General features: G+C 43.4%; 2 protein-coding genes across 2 annotated transcripts; one reads left to right on the top strand and one right to left on the bottom strand.

Moving 5' to 3' along the window:
* The first annotated feature begins 3,189 nt into the window (after positions 1-3,189).
* Positions 3,190-9,478, top strand: LOC149985363 (uncharacterized). The gene is made up of 4 exons (XM_090182592.1): positions 3,190-3,320; positions 5,051-8,684; positions 8,846-8,933; positions 9,282-9,478. The coding sequence occupies exons 1-4, from the start codon at positions 3,190-3,192 to the stop codon at positions 9,455-9,457; spliced, it is 4,029 nt and encodes a 1,342-aa protein (XP_090038718.1). The 3' UTR covers positions 9,458-9,478.
* Positions 9,479-18,331: 8,853 nt separating this feature from the next.
* Positions 18,332-21,937, bottom strand: LOC149985362 (protein ANKUB1-like). Its single transcript, XM_090182590.1, has 4 exons — positions 21,869-21,937; positions 19,620-19,830; positions 19,362-19,476; positions 18,332-18,851 (listed from the first exon to the last, which is right to left on the bottom strand). The coding sequence occupies exons 1-4, from the start codon at positions 21,935-21,937 to the stop codon at positions 18,332-18,334; spliced, it is 915 nt and encodes a 304-aa protein (XP_090038716.1).
* Between the last annotated feature and the right edge of the window lie 1,039 nt (positions 21,938-22,976).

Below are 22,976 nucleotides of genomic sequence, written 5' to 3'. Positions count from 1 at the left end.
CCACCACATAATCGTCAACTCCCCCCTACAAAACATGAATTTATTTGTGGTTTATCCTCTAGCTATTTGGTATTAGGTGTGATCCTGACTTGGAATGGCCACGAAGTTACACATTGTTTTAGGAAACATGCATTTATTTGAGGTTTATCCTCTTTAGCTATTTGGTATTAGGTGTGATCCTGACTTGGAATGGCCACGAAGTTACACATTGTTTTAGGTCCAGTTAGCTTGGAAGTTGTGGTAAATGGGGGAGTGTGAGCGCGTGTCATGAGATGCTGCAGGTGTTGATATGGGGATGGATAGGCTACCACTGCCTTTAATTACTACGCTCTGCCTGCACCTACCTCAACTGGTACTCTGCTGCCTCGCTGTGGTGAGAGCACTAACACACTGAACATGATGGACAAGGATGCTCCATATAGCCATCCATCAGTGTCCAGGCACAGCCTGGGTGTATGTAATACAATATGACCAGATATGGTTTGATATCTCTTCTGAAACTGGGGTGGGGTTATTGAGTTCAGGGTTGTGTAATGGTTGCTTCCATGTCAGTCCTCAAAGATGAAATTGCATAGAATCGAATGAATCACATCCAATGATTTCCCGTTTTGGACATTGTTTTGAAAATGATTCTCCATAGCTGCCATACCTTTACTGTTACAGAATTCCCCTTCCTTATTATAAACTCTGATTAAAACTATGGAGTTCATTGGCCTACAACACGTGTGTGTATTTGCCCTTAAAATGATATTGCTAGATGGAAGAAAATAATAAGATAGGCCTAAACTGTAATAAGATGTACTTGAAAGATACTATAAATAGCAGGAGACATACCTGGGTTCTAGACTGGTATTTAGGGCAAGCATTTTAGGATTATACATATGGTTAGTGTCAACTTCTACTTACACGTTAAAGCTCAGCCATGTTGCTACATGTTTACTCATTGACTTCAAGTAGAGCATTGTTTGTGAATCTGAATAAAAGCCTAATAAAAGTGTATTGCCCCCAGCTTGGGCAGCACTGCTACACTGCTTTTTTGGGCTAAAGGTGTTTGTGACACGTGCATGTGTTCCAATGATGTCATAATTGTTTGTAGGTTCTATGTTGCCTATCAACTTGGCTGTCCTTCAGAAAGTAGATAATACTTGTATTTTCAAACAATTAATAAAAATACTAGCAACAAAACAAACTAAATAGATTTAATCCATTAATATGATATTGCCAGATGGAAGAAAATAACAAGGTAGGCCTAAACTGTAATAAGATATATCTTATAGACTGCTTCAGTGCATTTGGAAAGTATTCAGACCCCTTGACTTTTTACACATTTCATTTTTTACATTACAGCCTTATTCTAAAATGGATTACATACAACATTTTCCTCATCAATCTACACACAATATCCTATAATGACAAAGCAAAAACAGTTTTTTAGACATTTTTGCAATTTAAAACGGAAAAAAACAGAACCCTGAACCCAAACACAAACCCTTTGCTATGAGACTCGAAATTGAGCACCGGTGCATCCTGTTTCCCTTGATCATCCTTGAGGTATTTCTACAACATGATTGGAGTCCACCTGTGGTAAATTCAATTGATTGGACATGATTTGGAAAGGCACATACCTAAAGTCCCACAGTTGACAGTGCAAAAATCTATTTTAATTCCAGGTTATAAGGCAACAAAATAGGGAAAATGCCAAGGGGGGTGAATACTTTCGCAAGCCACTGTAAATGGTTCAGTTCACATAAACAGTCATTATTTTCAGTTTGAGAGATCATCCCAGGCTTTGCCCCGTCTGCTGTAGCTGAGATGTCCCTGGAGGACATAGAACAACAAGACTATGATGTTTCTGACACTGAGACAGTCAGGTAAGGCCACTTACACTCTGTCCAGTTAGATACTTGTGTGGAGATTAAGAGAGACAGACTAATAAGAAAGAACTTGTTATGGGGCAGGTCAGGCGTCATTCATGGAGTCATTTGTAGGGTCAAGTCTTTGACATGAAGACAGTGGTTAGATTCTGCCATTGGGACTGCTCTGATGTTTCCATTCTCTCCTGGTTATGACCATAGAGCCTTGTCCCAGTCTCTAGACCTGCCTGTCTGTGTGATGGATGACCACCTGACCTCTGAAGCTGTCAATGAGATGGTAAATTGACCTTGTCATTTCATATTACAACATTAATCCAATAAAATGTTATAGTGATGCTATCGTTGGCAATGTTGACGTACCACAACCATCTCTGTTGTGTTTCAGTTGTTTAAATTTGTCCAACGTTGCCAATGCTCCTCCACACTCTAACGGTTCATAAGTTCTTTCAGTATGATATTTGTTGTATATGTTAAGTTTGACTCTGTTGGTGCCATTATTTGAGACTCATAATGTTTATTTCTACCAGAAGCAAAGCAGCACTGTGGAAACCACAGAAGAAGAGAGCCTCAACAGTGCGAAAAATCTTGAGTCTTTTTCACTGATTATCAACTTCCTGCAGAACCTAACTGAGGAGTATGTTCTATTTTCTTTGGTACAGTACTACTATCAAACCTGTAAAGGATTGTATGAAAGCAGATTCATCAACTACATTTCCATTGCGGAAAAAGTTACATCACACCACAATGTTGTCAAAACAATTGCTACAAAGCATGTGTAAAATACTGTTTAATCTGATGACTCTACTGACCGACATTTCTGACAATATTAATACTATTAATATGAATAATTCATATGAATCATTTTCAGGCAATGGAGTAGGATTCGTAATGGCATTTCTGACCCGGTAAGATCTGAAAGCTTATTTAGAATACAATGATCACTGAATGTTTAGCCTTGTTCATAAGCTTTTGAAAGACGCACTATGCAACATTTTAAAACACTTCTTCTGTTTCTGGAATACAGCTGACAAAACAACAGCTTGTCGGCTTGTGTCTGAGGATTGTCCAGTTTTTATCGGACAAGCTGATGCAGATCATCATCCCAGGTCTTTACGAACTACTGGGCATCCAAGATGCTGCCTCCTCTCCATTGTCACAGAGATCTCTCACAGCGTCACTCACCAGTCTGTTAGACGATAAGGTTAACACCAAGTCCCGCGTGAGATTTACTGAGGCTGGTGTACCTAAGAGGCCAGGCAGTCGAAAGTCTTACAATAGCTTTCGCATCCCGACTCCCTACCCTTCCTCCAACTGTATGGATCAGGAAGAGGAAGAAGAGCAGGAATCACAACAACCTAAGTTCAAGGAGATGTACCTGACTAAGGAGATGGGCAGTCTGGGCAGTGGAAGCTACTGCCCAAAACCATTGCCCAAGCCAGCCATGAGGTATGTCTGTAACCATTCTTCAATACTGCCTTTTATTTATGATTGTCCTGAAACAGTATTTGATGTTTATAGCAATTTCACTTTTTTTTTTAGAGGATAGATATGGCCATATAAAGTTGAATTCGGAGTTTACATACACCTTAGCCAAGTACATTTAAACTCAGTTTTTCACAATTCCTGACATTTAATCCTAGTAAAATGTCCCTGTTTTAGGTCAGTTAAAATCACCACTTTATTTTAAGAATGTGAAATGTCAGAATAATAGAAGAAGAAAGAATAATTTATTTCAGCTTTTATTTCTTTCTTCACATTCCCAGTGGGTCAGAAGTTTACATACACTCAAATAGTATTTGGTAGCATTGCCTTTAAATTGTTTAACTTGGGTCAAATGTTTTGGGTAGCCTTCCACAAGCTTCCCACAATAAGTTGGGAGAATTTTCGCCCATTCCTCCTGACAGAGCTGGTATGACTGAGTCAGGTTTGTAGGCCTCCTTGCTTGCACAAGCTTTTTCAGTTCTGCCCACAAATGTTCTATAGGATTGAGGTCAGGGCTTTGTGTTGGCCACTCCAATACCTTGACTTTGTTGTTCTTAAGTCATTTTGCCACAACTTTGGAAGTATGCTTGGGGTCATGTCCATTTGGAAGACCCATTTGCGACCAAGCTTTAACTTCCTGACTGAAGTCTTGAGATGTTGCTTCAATATATCCACATAATTTTCCAGCCTCATGATGCTATCTATTTTGTGAAGTGCACTAGACCCTCCTGCAGCAAAGCACCCCCACAGCATGATGCTGCCACCCCCGTGCTTCACGTTTGGGATGGTGTTCTTTAGCTTGCAAGCGTCACCCTTTTTCCTCCAAACATAATGATGGTCATTATGCCCAAACAGTTCTATTTTGGTTTCATCAGACCAGAGGACATTTCTCCAAAAAGTACGATCTTTGTCCCCATGTGCAGTTGCAAACCGTAGTCTGGGTTTTTTATGGCGGCTTCCGGAGCAGTGGCTTCTTCCCTGCTGAGCGGCCTTTCAGGTAATGTCGATATAGGACTCGTTTTACTGTGGATATAGATACTTTTGTACCTGTTTCCTCCAGCATCTTCACACGGTCCATTGCTGGATTGATTTGCACTTTTCGCACCCAAGTACGTTCATCTCTAGGAGACAAAACGCGTCTCCTTCCTGAGTGGTATGACGGCTGCGTGGTCCCATGGTGTTTATACTTGCGTACTATTGTTTGTACAGATGAACGTGGTACCTTCAGCCATTTGGAAATTGCTCCCAAGGATGAACCAATTCTTTTTCTGAGGTCTTGGCGGATTTCTTTTGATTTTCTCATGATGTCAAGTGAAGAGGCACTGAGTTTGAAGGTTGGCCTTGAAATACATCCACAGACCCAAATGATGTCAATTAGCCTAACATAAGCTTCTAAAGCCATGACATCCTTTTCTGGAATTTTCCAAGCTGTTTAAAGGCTTTAAAGGCTTTTCTCATTTATCTTTCTGTAATGAAAAGAACTATAGAAGTTGAATAAATTATTATTTTTTATCATTAGATGTGGTTGACACACCTCCACCACACTAAGGTGTTTTCCCAGAGCAAAAGCAACGATTCCCCCACTATTTTCAATGGTGCAGATGTGTTTGACACTCCTCCTCCACCAGAGCAACGTTCCTCACAGCATTACATATTATTTGTTTGACTGTGATGATTTCTGTTTTTTTTTCAAGAACCTCTCTGTCTGATGTGCAGAAGAAGACAACCAACTCTGACTTGCTACAAGTCCTCTTAGGTGTCTCAGAGGACACCCTCGTCACCTGTGTGCAGGACAGCCTGCAAGGTTCTCTCTCCAAACTTGCATGCATGTCCAATTCTCCATCTGGAAGTGCAGGCTCTATGATGCTAACCCCTGCTGTAATGGCAGAGTTGGCTAAAGATGTCAAGTCGGCCTTATCAGTGGTCGTTAAGAGTGCCTCCGCAAGTCAAACCTCTCTAGTGACACCGGTAAGGGGAGACTCACAGACCAAGATGACTGAGAGCATGGTGAGAGAGCTGGCTGCTAAACTTGAAAAAGTTGACCAGGAGAGCAAGAGTCTAACAGGGCAAGTCATGACCACCATCTCTGACACAATGGTGGCTTTTGTTGACGAGAACGAACAGAATTTGCTGGAAGATCTGAAGGACAAGATCACGTTTTTGGCATCGCATGTTGGCTTCATTGAGGATCTTGATGCCCTGATAAGGAAATACAAGAGCAGCTACAATATTAGTGAATCTGGTTCCTCCTGCACGCTCACATCTAAGAGCATCCAAAAACTCTCTAGCCGGGAGTTTCAAACATCAGCAATACAAGCAGTGAGTGGAGTTCTTCACAAAAAAGTCAGTAGTTTGAGCTTTCCTAGTTCAGTCGTTCAGTCTGAGTTAACAGGTGCTGTGTCAGGTCAAACATTGTCTGGCATTGTAAAGACAGAGTCAATTCACCCAGTGGGCTCAGCAGCGTCAGTAGTTGTTAAGACTTTCGTGTCAGATATGAAGTCCTTGGCTGAATCTGAAGAGAGTCCCCAACAGAAGAGTGCCTGGTCTGCTGCTGTTCACATTTACCACAGCATCCAAAACAACTTGAAAGATTATTTCGGCAAGCTTCAGCGATGTGCCTTAAAGAGCATTGTCACATCTGATGATAACATCACAAATGCTGAGTTTAAGGAGACAGTTCCACTTCCTTGCTTAGACATGAAATATAGGCCCAGTAAGAGTGAGCCTCAGTTGCCAGAGTCCACTGGTGCAGTTACTTTACAAAGAGGCCTAAGTGAGAGCTCAAAACTTCTTTGGGCAAAAACAGAGTCAGAAGAAAGCAAGCTCCTTCTGACAACTTGCACCAAAGAAGTCATCTCAGAGCTTCTGGTCTTGTACAACACTGAGATGTCAAAGGAGGACCCCCTGTACACTGTTGGAGAAAAAGGATCAGGCTTCTCTATTGAGAGAGAGAAATTTGTAGAGGGTGTTCTGGTTCAGCTTGGGGATATTGCCCATTCCAGGGCCTCATCACCAATAGTATGTGAGTTCCCCTGTCAAATTGAGGACAGCAGAAGTAAGGCCACAGCTTCTTTGACCAGTCTGTTAGATTGTATTAGAAAACTCTCAAGTGAGGAATTTAAGAGAAATGCCACTCAAGCAGTGAGTGAGTTCCTAGTTAAAAAGTCCACCAGTAGCTTAACTAGTGCACAGCCTGCTTATTCTGTAGCATCCAGGTCTTGTTCCATACAAAACCAGTACACATGGTCAAAGGATATTTGTGCGGATTCTGCTGCCTTTGGCATCATTGAAACATTTGTGGAAGACCTGCAGAGCTTGGCGCAACCTGTAGAAGTAGAGGAGAGAGAACCTGACCTCCAGGAAAATGCACAAAAGCTACAGAGCAGGATCTGGTCTGCTACCTCTAGTTTATATAACAATATTCAGAAGACATTAAAGGACTTCATCATTCATCAGCGGAGGTCAGACATGCTGAGCAGAATGTCTAGTCATATACCCACAGAGGACTCTGGACATCTTGAGACTAAGGAGCACATTTGTTTGGCAAGCCAGGACTTGAGGCAAGCTAGTAAGAGTGTGCCTCACTTGCACAGTTTGAACCTTGAAGTGGCTCTACACAGGGGTGTCAGCGAGAGTTCAAAACTTCTCTGGACTGAAACAGACGAGGCTCTACTGACCAATAGTACCAAAGAGGTCATTTCAACAATCTTGACCTCATGCGAGGATCAGGCATCAAATGCACCTTGCTTCTCCACAGTAGGAAAGAAAATATCTGATATGTCCCTTGAGGTCAACATGTTGGTAGGTGGTGTTCTGTCTCAGCTGAAGGACATCTCCTTGTCAAGGTCCCCAACACCATGTGAAGACATGTTTGAACGTCTCCAAGGTTCTCCTGAGCGAACCTCTCCAGTAAGTCTAGATTGCAGCACTGCTGCCTCCAAAGGCATTGCATCTTCCCACAGTCTTTCAACAAAGAGCCTCCAAAAACGTTCTAGTCATGAGTTCCAAACCAAAGCTGAGAAAGGAGTGAGTGAGGTCCTCTCTAGATCATTTAACATTGTGGAGGAAGGTACAACAGATAAGTACCTCCAGTCTGTATCTACATCCACCACATCTACTGATATTATACAAACCATGGTGAAAGACCAGCAGGAGCTCACCCAGACCACCCAATCATCTGACATGGTATCTGGAACCTCCCTGCTCACCACTGGACAGGTTTCTGAGAAAAGAATCTGGTCTGTTGCTCGTAAAATCTACTACAGTCTGCAAAGTAAGATTACGGAGTTTCTCAGAAAAGATCTTCAAAGATCAGACACAACACTTGGTTCAATCCAAATCTTTACATATCAAAGCAGTCCTGCATCACAAAGAGCAAGTCTCGGCCATCTTGAGGTCAACCAGAGCAGTGTTACACCTGGTGGAAACGATGCCTGTGTGGACATTCCGCACAAATTACTACCTAAAACCACTGAGCTCTCAGGATCCATGCTGGAGGATATTGACACGATCCGTTGTAGGAGTGCTGACGGCCAAAATACAAGAAATACCTCTTCTTCACGCTCTTCTATCTCTCTAACACCTACTTCAAAATTAAGGCAGTCGAAATGGCACTTTGCTTTACCCGGGACTCCCATCCCCACTGAGTTTCCTGCTCAGATTGACTTTCCCATTGTTAGAAACACAATCATTGAGGACTTCTTTCACACAGAGGACTTACTTCCTGTAACCTTTGTGGACAAAGTCAGGCAAGCTGCTGGGGTGGTAGTGGACATTATGGTGGAAAGTGTTGAGAACACACAGGAAGATGGACAGGGTGCTTCTCATCCTGACGACCTCCGATCTGCTGTTAGGAAATTGAGAAAAATAATTTCCACTTGGACCATCCACATTTTCAGTCATGAATTGGTGGATAAAGTGATAGCCCTTCAGGACAGCCACAGCACTCCACAGGTCTTAACATTGGAAGCAGCCAAAAGTGCTTCAGACTCCATTCTTTCAAGGCTGAAATGGGGAAATGAACAATGTGCCATATCCAAGGAGCTCTCCTCTCAGCTTCTCCAGATATTTGCTGAAGAGACAGTGAAGTGCTTCCTGAGACAGTGGTCAGATGAGTATGAAAACCTAAACTTTGATGTTTCAGTCCAGAACGATCCAAAGACTTCTACTTGCATGGTCATTCTTCAAATGATCACCAAAGCCACTGCTAAATGTTATTTTGAGTCCGCTACCAGCGTGGCCACCAGTGACATTGTAGAAGGCGTGTTTGATTTGGAAAGGGATACCATCAGCAGTACTGGAGAGCAGGTCCTCACCTTCAATACAAAGGTATAGTACACATACATCTTTCATGAATAACACTGCTGTTGACCTTTTATATGATTCTTTGTGTCATGGCATTGCACTGCTTCTTTGCAGTTGATATGCTGTACTTTTAAGATATCGAAAACATTTCAGTTTGTTTTAATGTGCCTTTTCCCACCAACCAGGGTTCCAAGAATGTTAGTAAGAACCTCTGTCCTCAAGAGTCTCTGGAGTACCAGCCTCAGAACATTTCCCCTACTGTGTACTTTACAGGTAAGCCCTGCTGCTGTTTAGGCTGCTGCTCAGTCAAGACTGAGACATTATCCCTTTACCATTCCACTAATTCATTTGGAAAGACGTTGTACTCCTCTGAGTTGTTACCTATGACATACTGTCCTGTGGGCTGGGTGGTAGCCTAGTGGGTTAAGAGGTTGGGCCAGTAACTGATAGGTTGCTGGTTCAGAATCCCTGAGTTCACGAGGCAAAATCTGTCAATGTGCTCTTGAGCAAGGCACTTAATCCTAATTGCTCCTTGTAAGTCTCTCTGGATAAGTCTGTCTGATGTCTGATAAATGAGAAAAAATGTAAATTGATGGCATGCTGGATGGTCTTTCGTTGCAGAGACGATGACAAAATCTCATGGCTCCTTTTCTCCAGAGGGAATTTATGATATCGCATCGTCCTTCCCACTTGAAGAGAAGAGTCGCAAACCCTCCCTTTTCACCAGATTGTCTAGATCCATCACGAAAGGCTTTCTCAGCCCATTCAAATCTTCAAGGAAAACCACATTTATTTAAATAAATTCCTCATTATAACAACGAGAGCATTCATTTGTTCGGATGAGAATCTAATCGTATTGGTCACATACACCGAAAACAACTGTGAGATGCTTTATTACGAGCCCATTCCCAACAATGCAGAGTTAAAAAGTAAGAAAATGTTTTCTAAATAGTAACACAATAACAATAACAAGGCTATATACAAGGAGTACCAGTACCGAGTCAATGTGCATGGGTGCGAGGTAGTTGAGGTAATACAGTATGTACATGTAGGTAAGGGTAAAAGTGACTAGGCAATCAGGATAGAAAATAAACACAGTAGCAGCAGCTAGTGTGAAAGTCGGTCAGTGTCACAGTGAATGTGTGGGTAGAGTGTAGTGAATGTGCATCGAGCCAATTCAAGAGAGTCAGTGGAAAACAATTAGAAAAATACATCAATAACAAAGGGGGTCAATGCAAATAGTGCAGGTGGCCATTTAATTAACGTTCATCAGTCTGATGGCTTGGGGGTAGAAGCTGTTCAGCAGTCTAATGGCTTGGGGGTAGAAGCTGTTCAGCAGTCTTATGGCTTGGGGGTAGAAGCTGTTCAGCAGTCTAATGACTTGGGGGTAGAAGCTGTTCAGCAGTCTAATGAGTTGGGGGTGGAAGCTGTTCAGCAGTCTAATGACTTGGGGGTAGAAGCTGTTCAGCAGTCTAATGACTTGGGGGTAGAAGCTGTTCAGCAGTCTAATGACTTGGGGGTAGAAGCTGTTCAGCAGTCTAATGACTTGAGGGTAGAAGCTGTTCAGCAGTCTAATGACTTGGGGGTAGAAGCTGTTCAACAGTCTAATGACTTGGGGGTAGAAGCTGTTCAGCAGTCTAATGAGTTGGGGGTGGAAGCTGTTCAGCAGTCTAATGACTTGGGGGTAGAAGCTGTTCAGCAGTCTAATGACTTGGGGGTAGAAGCTGTTCAGCAGTCTAATGACTTGAGGGTGGAAGCTGTTCAGCAGTCTAATGACTTGGGGGTAGAAGCTGTTCAGCAGTCTAATGACTTGGAGGTAGAAGCTGTTCAGCAGTCTAATGACTTGGGGGTAGAAGCTGTTCAGCAGTCTAATGACTTGGGGGTAGAAGCTGTTCAGCAGTCTAATGACTTGGGGGTAGAAGCTGTTAAGGAGCCTTTTGTCCCAGACTTGGTGCTCTCGTATCGCTTGCCGTGCGGTAGCAGAGTGAACAGTCTATGACTTGGGTGGTTGGAGCCTTTTGCCAATCATTTACATATCACTTACTTTATTTTTATTTGATTTGATGTCATATTGTAAACGTATGTATCTGTTTTGCTGAAAATAGGATTTTGAAAACAATGAATGTCTACAAGTGCTTCATAAAACAGTTATATTTATTTTTGTATTTTCAAAAGACAGCAAATAGCCAATCAAGTATCAACATAAGTGAAATGAAAGACAGATTTAATTTTCAGTGAATAATTGTCTTGTCCAGTGAGCAACTCAATGACATCGATTCAATGACATCATTAGATCACCTCCAAGAAGCATCTTCAACGTTCACCTGACAACCCATTGGATAAGACACATACACTAACCAAGTGTTTCTTACCTGTCAACAAGGTTGAGATCAGAAGCTTCTTCAATACCCCAGAAATGGAAAGGCTTTGAGACAAAGACAATCAACTGTCCAGATAATGCACATACACTAACCCGGATGTTCTACTTGCCCCACTGAGTTACAGTAAAGTTATCATTTATGCATGGGTCCACGATCCACTCATAGCTCTCACAGCTATCTGACAGTTCTCAGAATACTAAGGAAGAAGTGTGTGATATTGGATTTGGTATCCTTCCCACTCCCAAGTGATTGGGAGTTTCATAGGGTGCTGCATAATTGGCCCAGCGTCGTCCGGGTTTGGCCATCATTGTAAATAAGAATTTATTATTTTGACACTGCACAGACTCATATGAGCAATAATGATCCACATCTTAATAAAAGAGTTTTAAGGCAGGGGGTTGGAGCCTCAATTAGACCCATGTCAAACACTTACAATTACGTACAGTACAATCACATACAGCACAACCACATAGTCACATTCAGTACAATCACATAGTCACATTCAGTACAATCACATACAGTACAATCACATAGTCACATTCAGTCAACTGAATGATTCTAGAATAATAATAATTCCATTCACATTTGGCTACTACAAATAGCCAGTGAAATATGATACGTTTTTTGTTACTTGAGAGGAATGACTGAGAATCCACTGCCTGCCGTTGTAAACTTTCTGCACACAAATCAAACACAGTACTGACTATATCTATAAGCCTCATCCAAAGGAACGAAATTCTAAGTTGTCCGCATTGTTTCAGGCATCATCCGTTCCAAAGTCTCATCTTGTTCACTGTAAAAAATAAAAACTCAAATAAGAGTTCCTTTTTGGACAATTCCAGGTTGTCCCTCCTTGTTTCAGATTGTTTAATCTGCCTAATGACCAGGAGCCTGGTGTCTACCCAATGTGCTGAGCACTCCTCCTGGACAGAGTCCGCGCTACATTCAGCTGCTGCAACCATGGTCTCTGTGTGAAGGCACTGTTAGAGAGTCAATCAACCAGAACAAGGTTAGGAGACCAAATCTGTGTCCTAGCATTGTGAAATACTGTATATGTAATGGCCTCAATACATTAATGAAGTGCCCTTACATTCTATCCTCTCCCCATACTGAAACAACTTGTTAGGGTGAACCAATAAGACTGACACTATATACCTTCTAAGCATGATAGTTGGCTCATGATTTGTTTCAGGACTTGTTAGGGTAAACCTATAACAGCTTCTAACCCAAAGTCATAAGACTGCTGAACAATTAATCAAATGGCCACCGGACAAGTTCAAATGTTTTATTATTTGTTACTTTAGTTTATTGGGTAAATATTCTCTTCAACTCTTCTTGAACTGCACTGTTTGTTAAGGGCCTGTAAGTAAACTATTTCACGGAAAGATCTACACTTGTTGTATTCAGCGCATGTGACAAATAAAGTTTGAGTTGATTTGATTATGTACCTTCTAAGCATGATGGTTGGCTCATGATTTGTTTGTACTGAAATCTATTCAGGGAGGATAAGGGTATATCACAGGCAGTGATGTAGTGGTAAAACCATTGACTGGTAAATGCTGATTGCCGTTCAGGATTAAAGAAGTAACGCTCCCTCTACTTTCAATGCATCTTCCACAAAAGGTGGGTAAATGCTTGAACAAAATAAAATAAAAAGTGTGTAAACAGCTTTTACATGTGTTCCCCCCCCCACCACCACCACTGATTATAGGAGGCTTCTTCTGACAGTATTCACACCTTTCATAAGAAACCTCCAGAGAAATATTCATATTCACCGTAGCTGCCATTTAAACCTGGACTAACCTGGCCAAGGCCAAACAGTATATGGCGTTTTCTCTGGGTGTGCGGTCGCAGTGGAGAGAAAAGGCCTCCAGTGAGGTGGTGAGTATCTGGGCGGAGTTTGGCGAGGCAAACACAGGTCTGAGATTGGTGTCTCTGGAAATGGGCGGGAGCGGAACTCTGCTCCTCCATTGGTTGCTGTTCTGATCCCCACTCTCATCTTCCTCACATTCCTTCCCTGCACATCCCCTCTTCTTCTCTCTTTCATCCCTCGTGGCCACAGGGTGTAGCCGCCTCGCTTCGCGGGCCGCCTCGCTTCGCGTTCCTAGGAAACTATGCAGTTTTTTGTTTTTTTACGTGTTATTTCTTACATTAGTACCCCAGGTCATCTTAGGTTTCATTACATACAGTCGAGAAGAACTACTGAATATAAGATCAGCGTCAACTCACCATCAGTACGACCAAGAATATGTTTTTCGCGACGCGGATCCTGTGTTCTGCCTTACAAACAGGACAACGGAGTGGATCCCATGCAGCGACCCAAAAAAACCATTCCGAAAAAGAGGGAAACGAGGCGGTCATCTGGTCAGACTCCGGAGACGGGCACACCGTGCACCACTCCCTAGCATTCTTCTTGCCAATGTCCAGTCTCTTGACAACAAGGTTGATGAAATCCGAGCAAGGGTAGCATTCCAGAGGGACATCAGAGACTGTAACGTTCTTTGCTTCACGGAAACATGGCTCACTGGAGAGACGCTATCCGAGGCGGTGCAGCCAACGGGTTTCTCCACGCATCGCGCCGACAGAAACAAACATCTTTCTGGTAAGAAGAGGGGCGGGGGCGTATGCCTTATGGCTAACGAGACATGGTGTGATGAAAGAAACATACAGGAACTCAAATCCTTCTGTTCACCTGATTTAGAATTCCTCACAATCAAATGTAGACCGCATTATCTACCAAGAGAATTCTCTTCGATTATAATCACAGCCGTATACAGTGCCTTGCGAAAGTATTCGGCCCCGTTGAACTTTGCGACCTTTTGCCACATTTCATGCTTCAATCATAAAGATATAAAACTATAAAGCTTTTTTTGTGAAGAATCAACAACAAGTGGGACACAATCATGAAGTGGAACAACATTTATTGGATATTTTATAACTTTTTTAACAAATCAAAAACTGAAAAATTGGGCGTGCAAAATTATTCAGCCCCTTTACTTTCAGTGCAGCAAACTCTCTCCAGAAGTTCAGTGAGGATCTCTGAATGATCCAATGTTGACCTAAATGACTAATGATGATAAATACAATCCACCTGTGTGTAATCAAGTCTCTGTATAAATGCACCTGCACTGTGATAGTCTCAGAGGTCCGTTAAAAGCGCAGAGAGCATCATGAAGAACAAGGAACACACCAGGCAGGTCCGAGATACTGTTGTGAAGAAGTTCAAAGCCGGATTTGGATACAAAAAGATTTCCCAAGCTTTAAACATCCCAAGGAGCACTGTGCAAGCGATAATATTGAAATGGAAGGAGTATCAGACCACTGCAAATCTACCAAGACCTGGCCGTCCCTCTAAACTTTCAGCTCATACAAGGAGAAGACTGATCAGAGATGCAGCCAAGAGGCCCATGATCACTCTGGATGAACTGCAGAGATCTACAGCTGAGGTGGGAGACTCTGTCCATAGGACAACAATCAGTCGTATATTGCACAAATCTGGCCTTTATGGAAGAGTGGCAAGAAGAAAGCCATTTCTTAAAGATATCCATAAAAAGTGTTGTTTAAAGTTTGCCACAAGCCACCTGGGAGACACACCAAACATGTGGAAGAAGGTGCTCTGGTCAGATGAAACCAAAATTGAACTTTTTGGCAACAATGCAAAACGTTATGTTTGGCGTAAAAGCAACACAGCTGAACACACCATCCCCACTGTCAAACATGGTGGTGGCAGCATCATGGTTTGGGCCTGCTTTTCTTCAGCAGGGACAGGGAAGATGGTTAAAATTGATGGGAAGATGGATGGAGCCAAATACAGGACCATTCTGGAAGAATGGACTTCAACCTGATGAAGTCTGCAAAAGACCTGAGACTGGGACGGAGATTTGTCTTCCAACAAGACAATGATCCAAAACATAAAGCAAAATCTACAATGGAATGGTTCAAAAATAAACATATCCAGGTGTTAGAATGGCCAAGTCAAAGTCCAGACCTGAATCCAATCGAGAATCTGTGGAAAGAACTGAAAACTGCTGTTCACAAATGCTCTCCATCCAACCTCACTGAGCTCGAGCTGTTTTGCAAGGAGGAATGGGAAAACATTTCTGTCTCTCGATGTGCAAAACTGATAGAGACATACCCCAAGCGACTTACAGCTGTAATCGCAGCAAAAGGTGGCGCTACAAAGTATTAACTTAAGGGGGCTGAATAATTTTGCACGCCCAATTTTTCAGTTTTTGATTTGTTAAAAAAGTTTGAAATATCCAATAAATGTCGTTCCACTTCATGATTGTGTCCCACTTGTTGTTGATTCTTCACAAAAAAATACAGTTTTATATCTTTATGTTTGAAGCCTGAAATGTGGCAAAAGGTCGTAAAGTTCAACGGGGCCGAATACTTTGGCAAGGCACTGTATATCCCCCCCCAAGCAGACACATCGATGGCTCTGAACGAACTTTATTTAACTCTTTGCAAACTGGAAACCATTAATCCGGAGGCTGCATTCATTGTAGCTGGGGATTTTAACAAGGCTAATCTGAAAACAAGACTCCCTAAATTTTATCAGCATATCGATTGCGCAACCAGGGGTGGAAAGACCTTGGACCATTGTTACTCTAACTTCCGCGACGCATATAAGGCCCTGCCCCGCCCCCCTTTCGGAAAAGCTGACCACGATTCCATTTTGTTGATCCCTGCCTACAGACAGAAACTAAAACAAGAGGCTTGCACGCTGAGGTCTGTCCAACGCTGGTCCGACCAAGCTGACTCCACACTCCAAGACTGCTTCCATCACGTGGACTGGGATATGTTTCGTATTGCGTCAGATAACAATATTGACGAATACGCTGATTCGGTGTGCGAGTTCATTAGAACGTGCGTTGAAGATGTCGTTCCCATAGCAACGATTAAATCATTCCCTAACCAGAAACCGTGGATTGATGGCAGCATTCGCGTGAAACTGAAAGCGCGAACCACTGCTTTTAATCAGGGCAAGGTGTCTGGTAACATGACCGAATACAAACAGTGCAGCTATTCCCTCTGCAAGGCTATCAAACAAGCTAAGCGTCAGTACAGAGACAAAGTAGAATCTCAATTCAACGGCTCAGACACAAGAGGCATGTGGCAGGGTCTACAGTCAATCACGGACTGCAGGAAGAAATCCAGCCCAGTCACGGACCAGGATGTAATGCTCCCAGGCAGACTAAATAACTTTTTTGCCCGCTTTGAGGACAATACAGTGCCTCTGACACGGCCTGCAACGAAAACATGCGGTCTCTCCTTCACTGCAGCCGAGGTGAGTAAGACATTTAAACGTGTTAACCCTCGCAAGGCTGCAGGCCCAGACGGCATCCCCAGCCGCGCCCTCAGAGCATGCGCAGACCAGCTGGCCGGTGTGTTTACGGACATATTCAATCAATCCCTATACCAGTCTGCTGTTCCCACATGCTTCAAGAGGGACACCATTGTTCCTGTTCCCAAGAAAGCTAAGGTAACTGAGCTAAACGACTACCGCCCCATTAAACTCACTTCCATCATCATGAAGTTCTTTGAGAGACTAGTCAAGGACCATATCACCTCCACCCTACCTGACACCCTAGAACCACTCCAATTTGCTTACCGCCCAAATAGGTCCACAGACGATGCAATCTCAAACACACTGCACACTGCCCTAACCCATCTGGACAAGAGGAATACCTATGTGAGAATGCTGTTCATCGACTACAGCTCGGCATTCAACACCATAGTACCCTCCAAGCTCGTCATCAAGCTCGAGACCCTGGGTCTCGACCCCGCCCTGTGCAACTGGGTACTAGACTTCCTGACGGGCCGCCCCCAGGTGGTGAGGGTAGGCAACAACATCTCCTCCCCGCTGATCCTCAACACTGGGGCCCCACAAGGGTGCGTTCTGAGCCCTCTCCTGTACTCCCTGTTCACCCACGACTGCGTGGCCACGCACGCCTCCAACTCAATCATCAAGTTTGCGGACGACACAACAGTGGTAGGCTTGATTACCAACAACGACGAGACGGCCTACAGGGAGGAGGTGAGGGCCCTCGGAGTGTGGTGTCAGGAAAATAACCTCACACTCAACATCAACAAAACTAAGGAGATGATTGTGGACTTCAGGAAACAGCAGATGGAACACCCCCCCTATCCACAGTAGTGGAGAGGGTAGCAAGTTTTAAGTTCCTTGGCATACACATCACAGACAAACTGAATTGGTCCACTCACACAGACAGCATCGTGAAGAAGGTGCAGCAGCGCCTCTTCAACCTCAGGAGGCTGAAGAAATTTGGTTTGTCACCAAAAGCACTCACAAACTTCTGCAGATGCACAATCGAGAGCATCCTGGCGGGCTGTATCACCGCCTGGTACGGCAACTGCTCCGCCCAAAACCGTAAGGCTCTCCAGAGGGTAGTGAGGTCTGCACAACGCATCACCGGGGGCAAACTACCTGCCCTCCAGGACACCTACACCACCCGATGTTACAGGAAGGCCATAAAGATCATCAAGGACATCAACCACCCGAGCCACTGCCTGTTCACCCCGCTATCATTCAGAAGGCGAGGTCAGTACAGGTGCATCAAAGCTGGGACCGAGAGACTGAAAAACAGATTCTACCTCACAAGGCCATCAGACTGTTAAACAGCCACCACTAACATTGAGTGGCTGCTGCCAACACACTGACACTGACTCAACTCCAGCCACTTTAATAATGGGAATTGATGGGAAATGATGTAAATATATCACTAGCCACTTTAAACAATGCTACCTTATATAATGTTACTTACCCTACATTATTAATCTCATATGCATACGTATATACTGTACTCTATATCATCGACTGCATCCTTATATAATACATGTATCACTAGCCACTTTAACTATGCCACTTTGTTTACATACTCATCTCATATGTATATACTGTACTCGATACCATCTACTGTATCTTGCCTATGCTGCTCTGTACCATCACTCATTCATATATCCTTATGTACATATTCTTTATCCCCTTACACTGTGTATAAGACAGTAGTTTTGGAATTGTTAGTTAGATTACTTGTTGGTTATTACTGCATTGTCGGAACTAGAAGCACAAGCATTTCGCTACACTCGCATTAACATCTGCTAACCATGTGTATGTGACAAATAAAATTTGATTTGATTTGATTTAGTTGAAGAGGTTTATCCTGGGACGCCAGGGCGCGGAGCGGGCAGGATACATGAGATGGGCAGTTGATGGGGGTCAAACGTCGAGAGGCTGTGGACATCACCCTGTTACTCGCCTTGGCCTCACTCCTCCTGGGCTTGGAGGACATCTTGGGGAGGGTGAAGCCGTCCACCAGGACCGTGTCGCCCACCCTGGTCCTGAACGGAGCCCTGTTGAGGCCCATGCAGTGCCTGGATGCTGCCCAGCCTCACCCAGCCCTTTATCTGAAGGTATGTCCGCATGGGCAGGGCCATACCTGGGAGGACCACCACAGAGCACAACTTGGTGGCCAGGTGACTCACACACTCCCTGTGGCTGTACTGAAGGGCGATCCTCAGGGGGACACGACCCTGGGGATCCCGACAGGCAAGGGTCAGAACACTGCTGGCGATAAAGAGTTTAAGGATGGTGAGCTGGCCGCGCTCGATGGAGGCGACAGCGGGACACTTGGCGACGTCGGGGTGGGCCGTCTGGTGGCACCACTCACGGTAAGGGTGAACCCCCACCGGCTCAATGACACGCACCCCCCTCTCCAGCAGCCAGCCGGCCAGGTCCAGGTGGCCCTGAGAAGCAGCGATGTAGAGTGCCACCCGGAGCTGGAACCTGGAATAATACAGAATCAATGTATTTATAACACGTTTCAAGTTTTTTTTTGGCAAGTTCACAAGATACAGTGGGTTATAAAACAGTACAGTAAAATGCTTACTTGCAAGCTCTTTCCCACAATGCAGTATTAAAGATCAGGGTAAGAGAAAAAACGTATGAAGGAAAAAAACACGAGAATATAAGCTATATACAGGGTCAGTACTATCATTGTAAGCTATATACAATGTCAGTACTATCATTGTAAGCTATATACAGGGTCAGTACCATTATTGTAAGCTATATACAGGGTCAGTACCATCATTGTAAGCTATATACAGGGTCAGTACTATCATTGTAAGCTATATACAGGGTCAGTACTATCATTGTAAGCTATATACAGGGTCAGTACTATCATTGTAAGCTATATACAGGGTCAGTACCATCATTGTAAGCTATATAAAGGTTCAGTACAATCACTGTTGATAGTAAGTCTATCATACAGTTCAGTGTGTAGATGTGTATTCTGACCTCATCACAGGTCTCTCCCTAGACGGTTGTCGTTGGACGGTCAGTCTGTGTCCCAGGAAGCAGCCTCTGAGGAACTCTGCCCACCCATCCCAGGTGTCCAACCGTAGAGTAGCCCCTGGGAGACAGAGACACATGCAGGTTGTCCTCCTGGTTGCCATGAACCAAGAATGTGTTCCATACAGTCCATTTGTCTCTGTGTTACATCCATAAGGTGTTGAGCCAGAGGACCATTGATCTACTGCACAAGGAAGGCCATACCCAGGTCAATGGCGTAGTCGTGCAGCCGGTTGCAGTCGTAGAGTTGCAGGCCGGTGGGAGAGCTCAGTCTGAAGGAGCTGACGGGAAGCCCACACTGCTGGGACACCAGGGTCATGAGCCTGGCCACAGACGTACTCAGGAGAAACACAGTGCCCAAGACTGAGAGGGTCTCCCCCGTCACGGCACTGAACACACGCACCACCGGCTCCCGCTGAAGTATAAGACCATGGACATACAGTAAATTCACTTGTTTTACATAAATACCTATGTTGTGTTTATACACCGAGTAAACAGAACATTATGAACACCTGTTCTTTCCATGAGAAAGACTGACCAGGTGAATCCAGGTGAAAGCTATGATCCCTTAATGATGTCACTTGTTAAATCCACTTCAGTGTAGATGAAGGGGAGCAGACAGGTTAAAGAAGGATTTTTAAGCCTTGAGACAATTGAGGCATAGATTGTGTATGTGTGCCATTTAGAGGGTGAATGGGCAAGACAAAATATTTAAGTGCCTTTGAACGGGGTAGTAGTTGCCAGGTGCACCGGTTTGTGTCAAGAACTGCAATGCTGCTGGGGTTTTTCACACTCAACAGTTTCCTGTGTGTATCATGAATGGTCCACCACCCAAAGAACATCCAGCCAACTTGGCACAACTGTTGGAAGCATTGGAGTCAACATGGGCCAGCATCCCTGGGGAACGCTTTCAAACACCTTGTAGAGTCCATGCCCCAACAAATTGAGGCTGTTCTGATGGCAAAAGGCGGGGTGCAACTCAATATTAGGAAGGTGTTTCTAATGTTTGGTACACTCAGTATATATAAGTTAGGAGTCATATAATTACAGAGGTAAGATGAAGTGGCTCCTTTGCACTGATCTCAGGTCTGGTTTGTGTTTTTACTGCTAATGGTAAAGGTTAGGATTTGGTGAGAGTATGCTGATCCTAGATCTGTGCCCAAGGGCAATTTCTATCCAGAGACAAATCAAAGGTCCATGCTATTTAAATGTATAATCTACCACCATCTCGTGGCTCAAACTTGTAACAACATTTTCTAATTCATGTGCTGTACTGAGTTATCACCGGATTAAAAAAAAAAATCATGCAAGCTATCTTTGCACTAGCATGCGATGCCATATATTTGACGCAGGTATTTATTATTCAACAAGGATAGTCATTGACCCGGACAAAATATAATTGTATGAGCTATGCCTCTGTGTCCCGGCGTTGTTGTACCCCTCTACTATCTGGCCAATCAGTCATCGACACGGAACTCCAACATGTAGCACCAGTCATGTAGATTTATTCTGATAGGAACTGCACAAAATTGCACGTCATGCAATGCACGTCTCACCATCCAACTCTGCACGCACTGTACAAAATACATGACCCCCCCCCCCACCAGACACAGTAAGTTGCTAGCTAGTACTGGCGGGAATTCTCTACAACAAAATGCACAACAAATATTCTCCAAAAACCACTGCATCTTATGTGTGATGTTCGAATAACATTTACAAACAATTTGATATAAATTGTACATTTAAATCATCACTTGAGAGTATAAAAATCACTTTTGATGTACAGTGCTTTGCAACCAACAACTTACCGCTGGTTTGGTGCTTGTTCACTAGGACGATTTTAACTGGAACATCCACACTCGTAAGCAGCTATTCAAACCAGCCAATAAGATGCCACGTTGAGTAGGTGAAGGCAAGACAAACTCAAACCAAAAACCCATTGGCTTAACAATAAAGTGGCAAGGGGAATCACCAATATAACCCTGTTACAGAGGCAACTCGAACGAACATTGATCGCTTTTATTATAATTGTTACATAGCAAAAAGTGAAAATTATTTTTCATGGCACGAGAGGTACCGGATTCGGCCAAATAGATTCCGGAACAAAGCAGTCCAGAACGGAAAGGTGCCAGATCCGGCTAAAATGAAGCACTGATTTGAAGTACCTAGGCCTCTACCTGCTGAGTATAACGATTATTAAACTAGATTCAGTGGGCTTGTCATTCACAGTACTGATGAAAAATCAAGTACAGTTGATCTAAATGTGGATATACGAGGCCATCTAGTGGTCACCGGATTTATTTAAAAATCCATGCAAGCTATCTTTTCACTAGCATGCGATGCCATATATTTGACGCAGGTATTTATTATTCAACAAGGATAGTCATTGACCCGGACAAAATATAATTGTATGAGCTATGCCTCTGTGTCCCGGCGTTGTTGCACCCCTCTACTATCTGACTTGGTGGGGCGATCTCGTTCTGCATGCCTGCTTCACTGAGATACAATGTGTCGTCATGCATTTGTGCATGCACGCTGTTAACGGTCATACCCGTCTTGCTAACTTAGCTAGCTCATCAAACAGTATTTTATTAGCTTTTTCTGCACGATAGCACTTATTAAAGCCTTGAAACTCATGGGGACCTCACTGTTACCACGGGTCATCGAGCTAGCCCTTATTTGGCAGCAGGGTTGCATCGGTTTCCACTGGATTTGACAGCTTGTTATGCTGGCTAGCTAGGTAGCTAATTCGCTAATGCAAACTATTTATCACGTAGCAGCCTATGCTGACTAGCGTCGCTAGCAACTAGCTAACATGGATAAAGTCTAGTCGTGGGTCCACAAAATCAAACAAATGGTACTGAACTGATGACAAAATCATGTTTCGAAATTGTAGTAGCTATTTATGTTGTTGTTGTTGTTTAATGACATTGCGAATATCATATTTTTTGTCATTTAACTACCGGTATGTATCTAATCTGGTTTCGGCATGAGAAAAGTATTAATCGCAAATTCCAGCACTAACGGATTTCCCGGGAAATAGAAATAAGACACCCGGTCACGAATGCGGAGCCACGCCCTAAAATAACATGGCGTTTAAAAACATTTTTTTTTTTTAAACATTTTTTTAATTAATAACAAATCAATACATAAAGCACATGAGGGAACACAAGCATACATAGATTACAAACAATAGACAATCGAGCTAGGGGGTACAATATCACATTACAATTACACAAGGACCTTAAGGGACATGCATGTACTTACAATTCTAACAGCTTTTTTGTTAGTAGAGCATTTAACCGTCTTAAAATACAGTTCCATTTCTTTTTGTAGGGTAGTTTTCTTACATGCATACAATGCCAAAAAAGATGCACAACTGTTTCTGGGTGGTCATTACAAAAGGAGCAATTTGAGTTGATGTTTTCCTTAAACTTCTTCATATAGTGGTTGGCAGGATAATATTTATGAATCATTTGTTAACAAGTGTGTGGCAACATCCAAACTTTTTTCCAACAGATATTATCAATAAATCCATTCCAATAAGGCATGACATAAGGT

Source organism: Oncorhynchus mykiss, chromosome 1 (genome assembly GCF_057628025.1).
Source record: "Oncorhynchus mykiss isolate SJ-2025 chromosome 1, ASM5762802v1, whole genome shotgun sequence".
Lineage (NCBI taxonomy): Eukaryota > Metazoa > Chordata > Actinopteri > Salmoniformes > Salmonidae > Oncorhynchus > Oncorhynchus mykiss.
The sequence above is the reverse complement of the archived record's forward strand: the minus strand, read 5'-3'. Positions and strand labels throughout refer to the sequence as shown.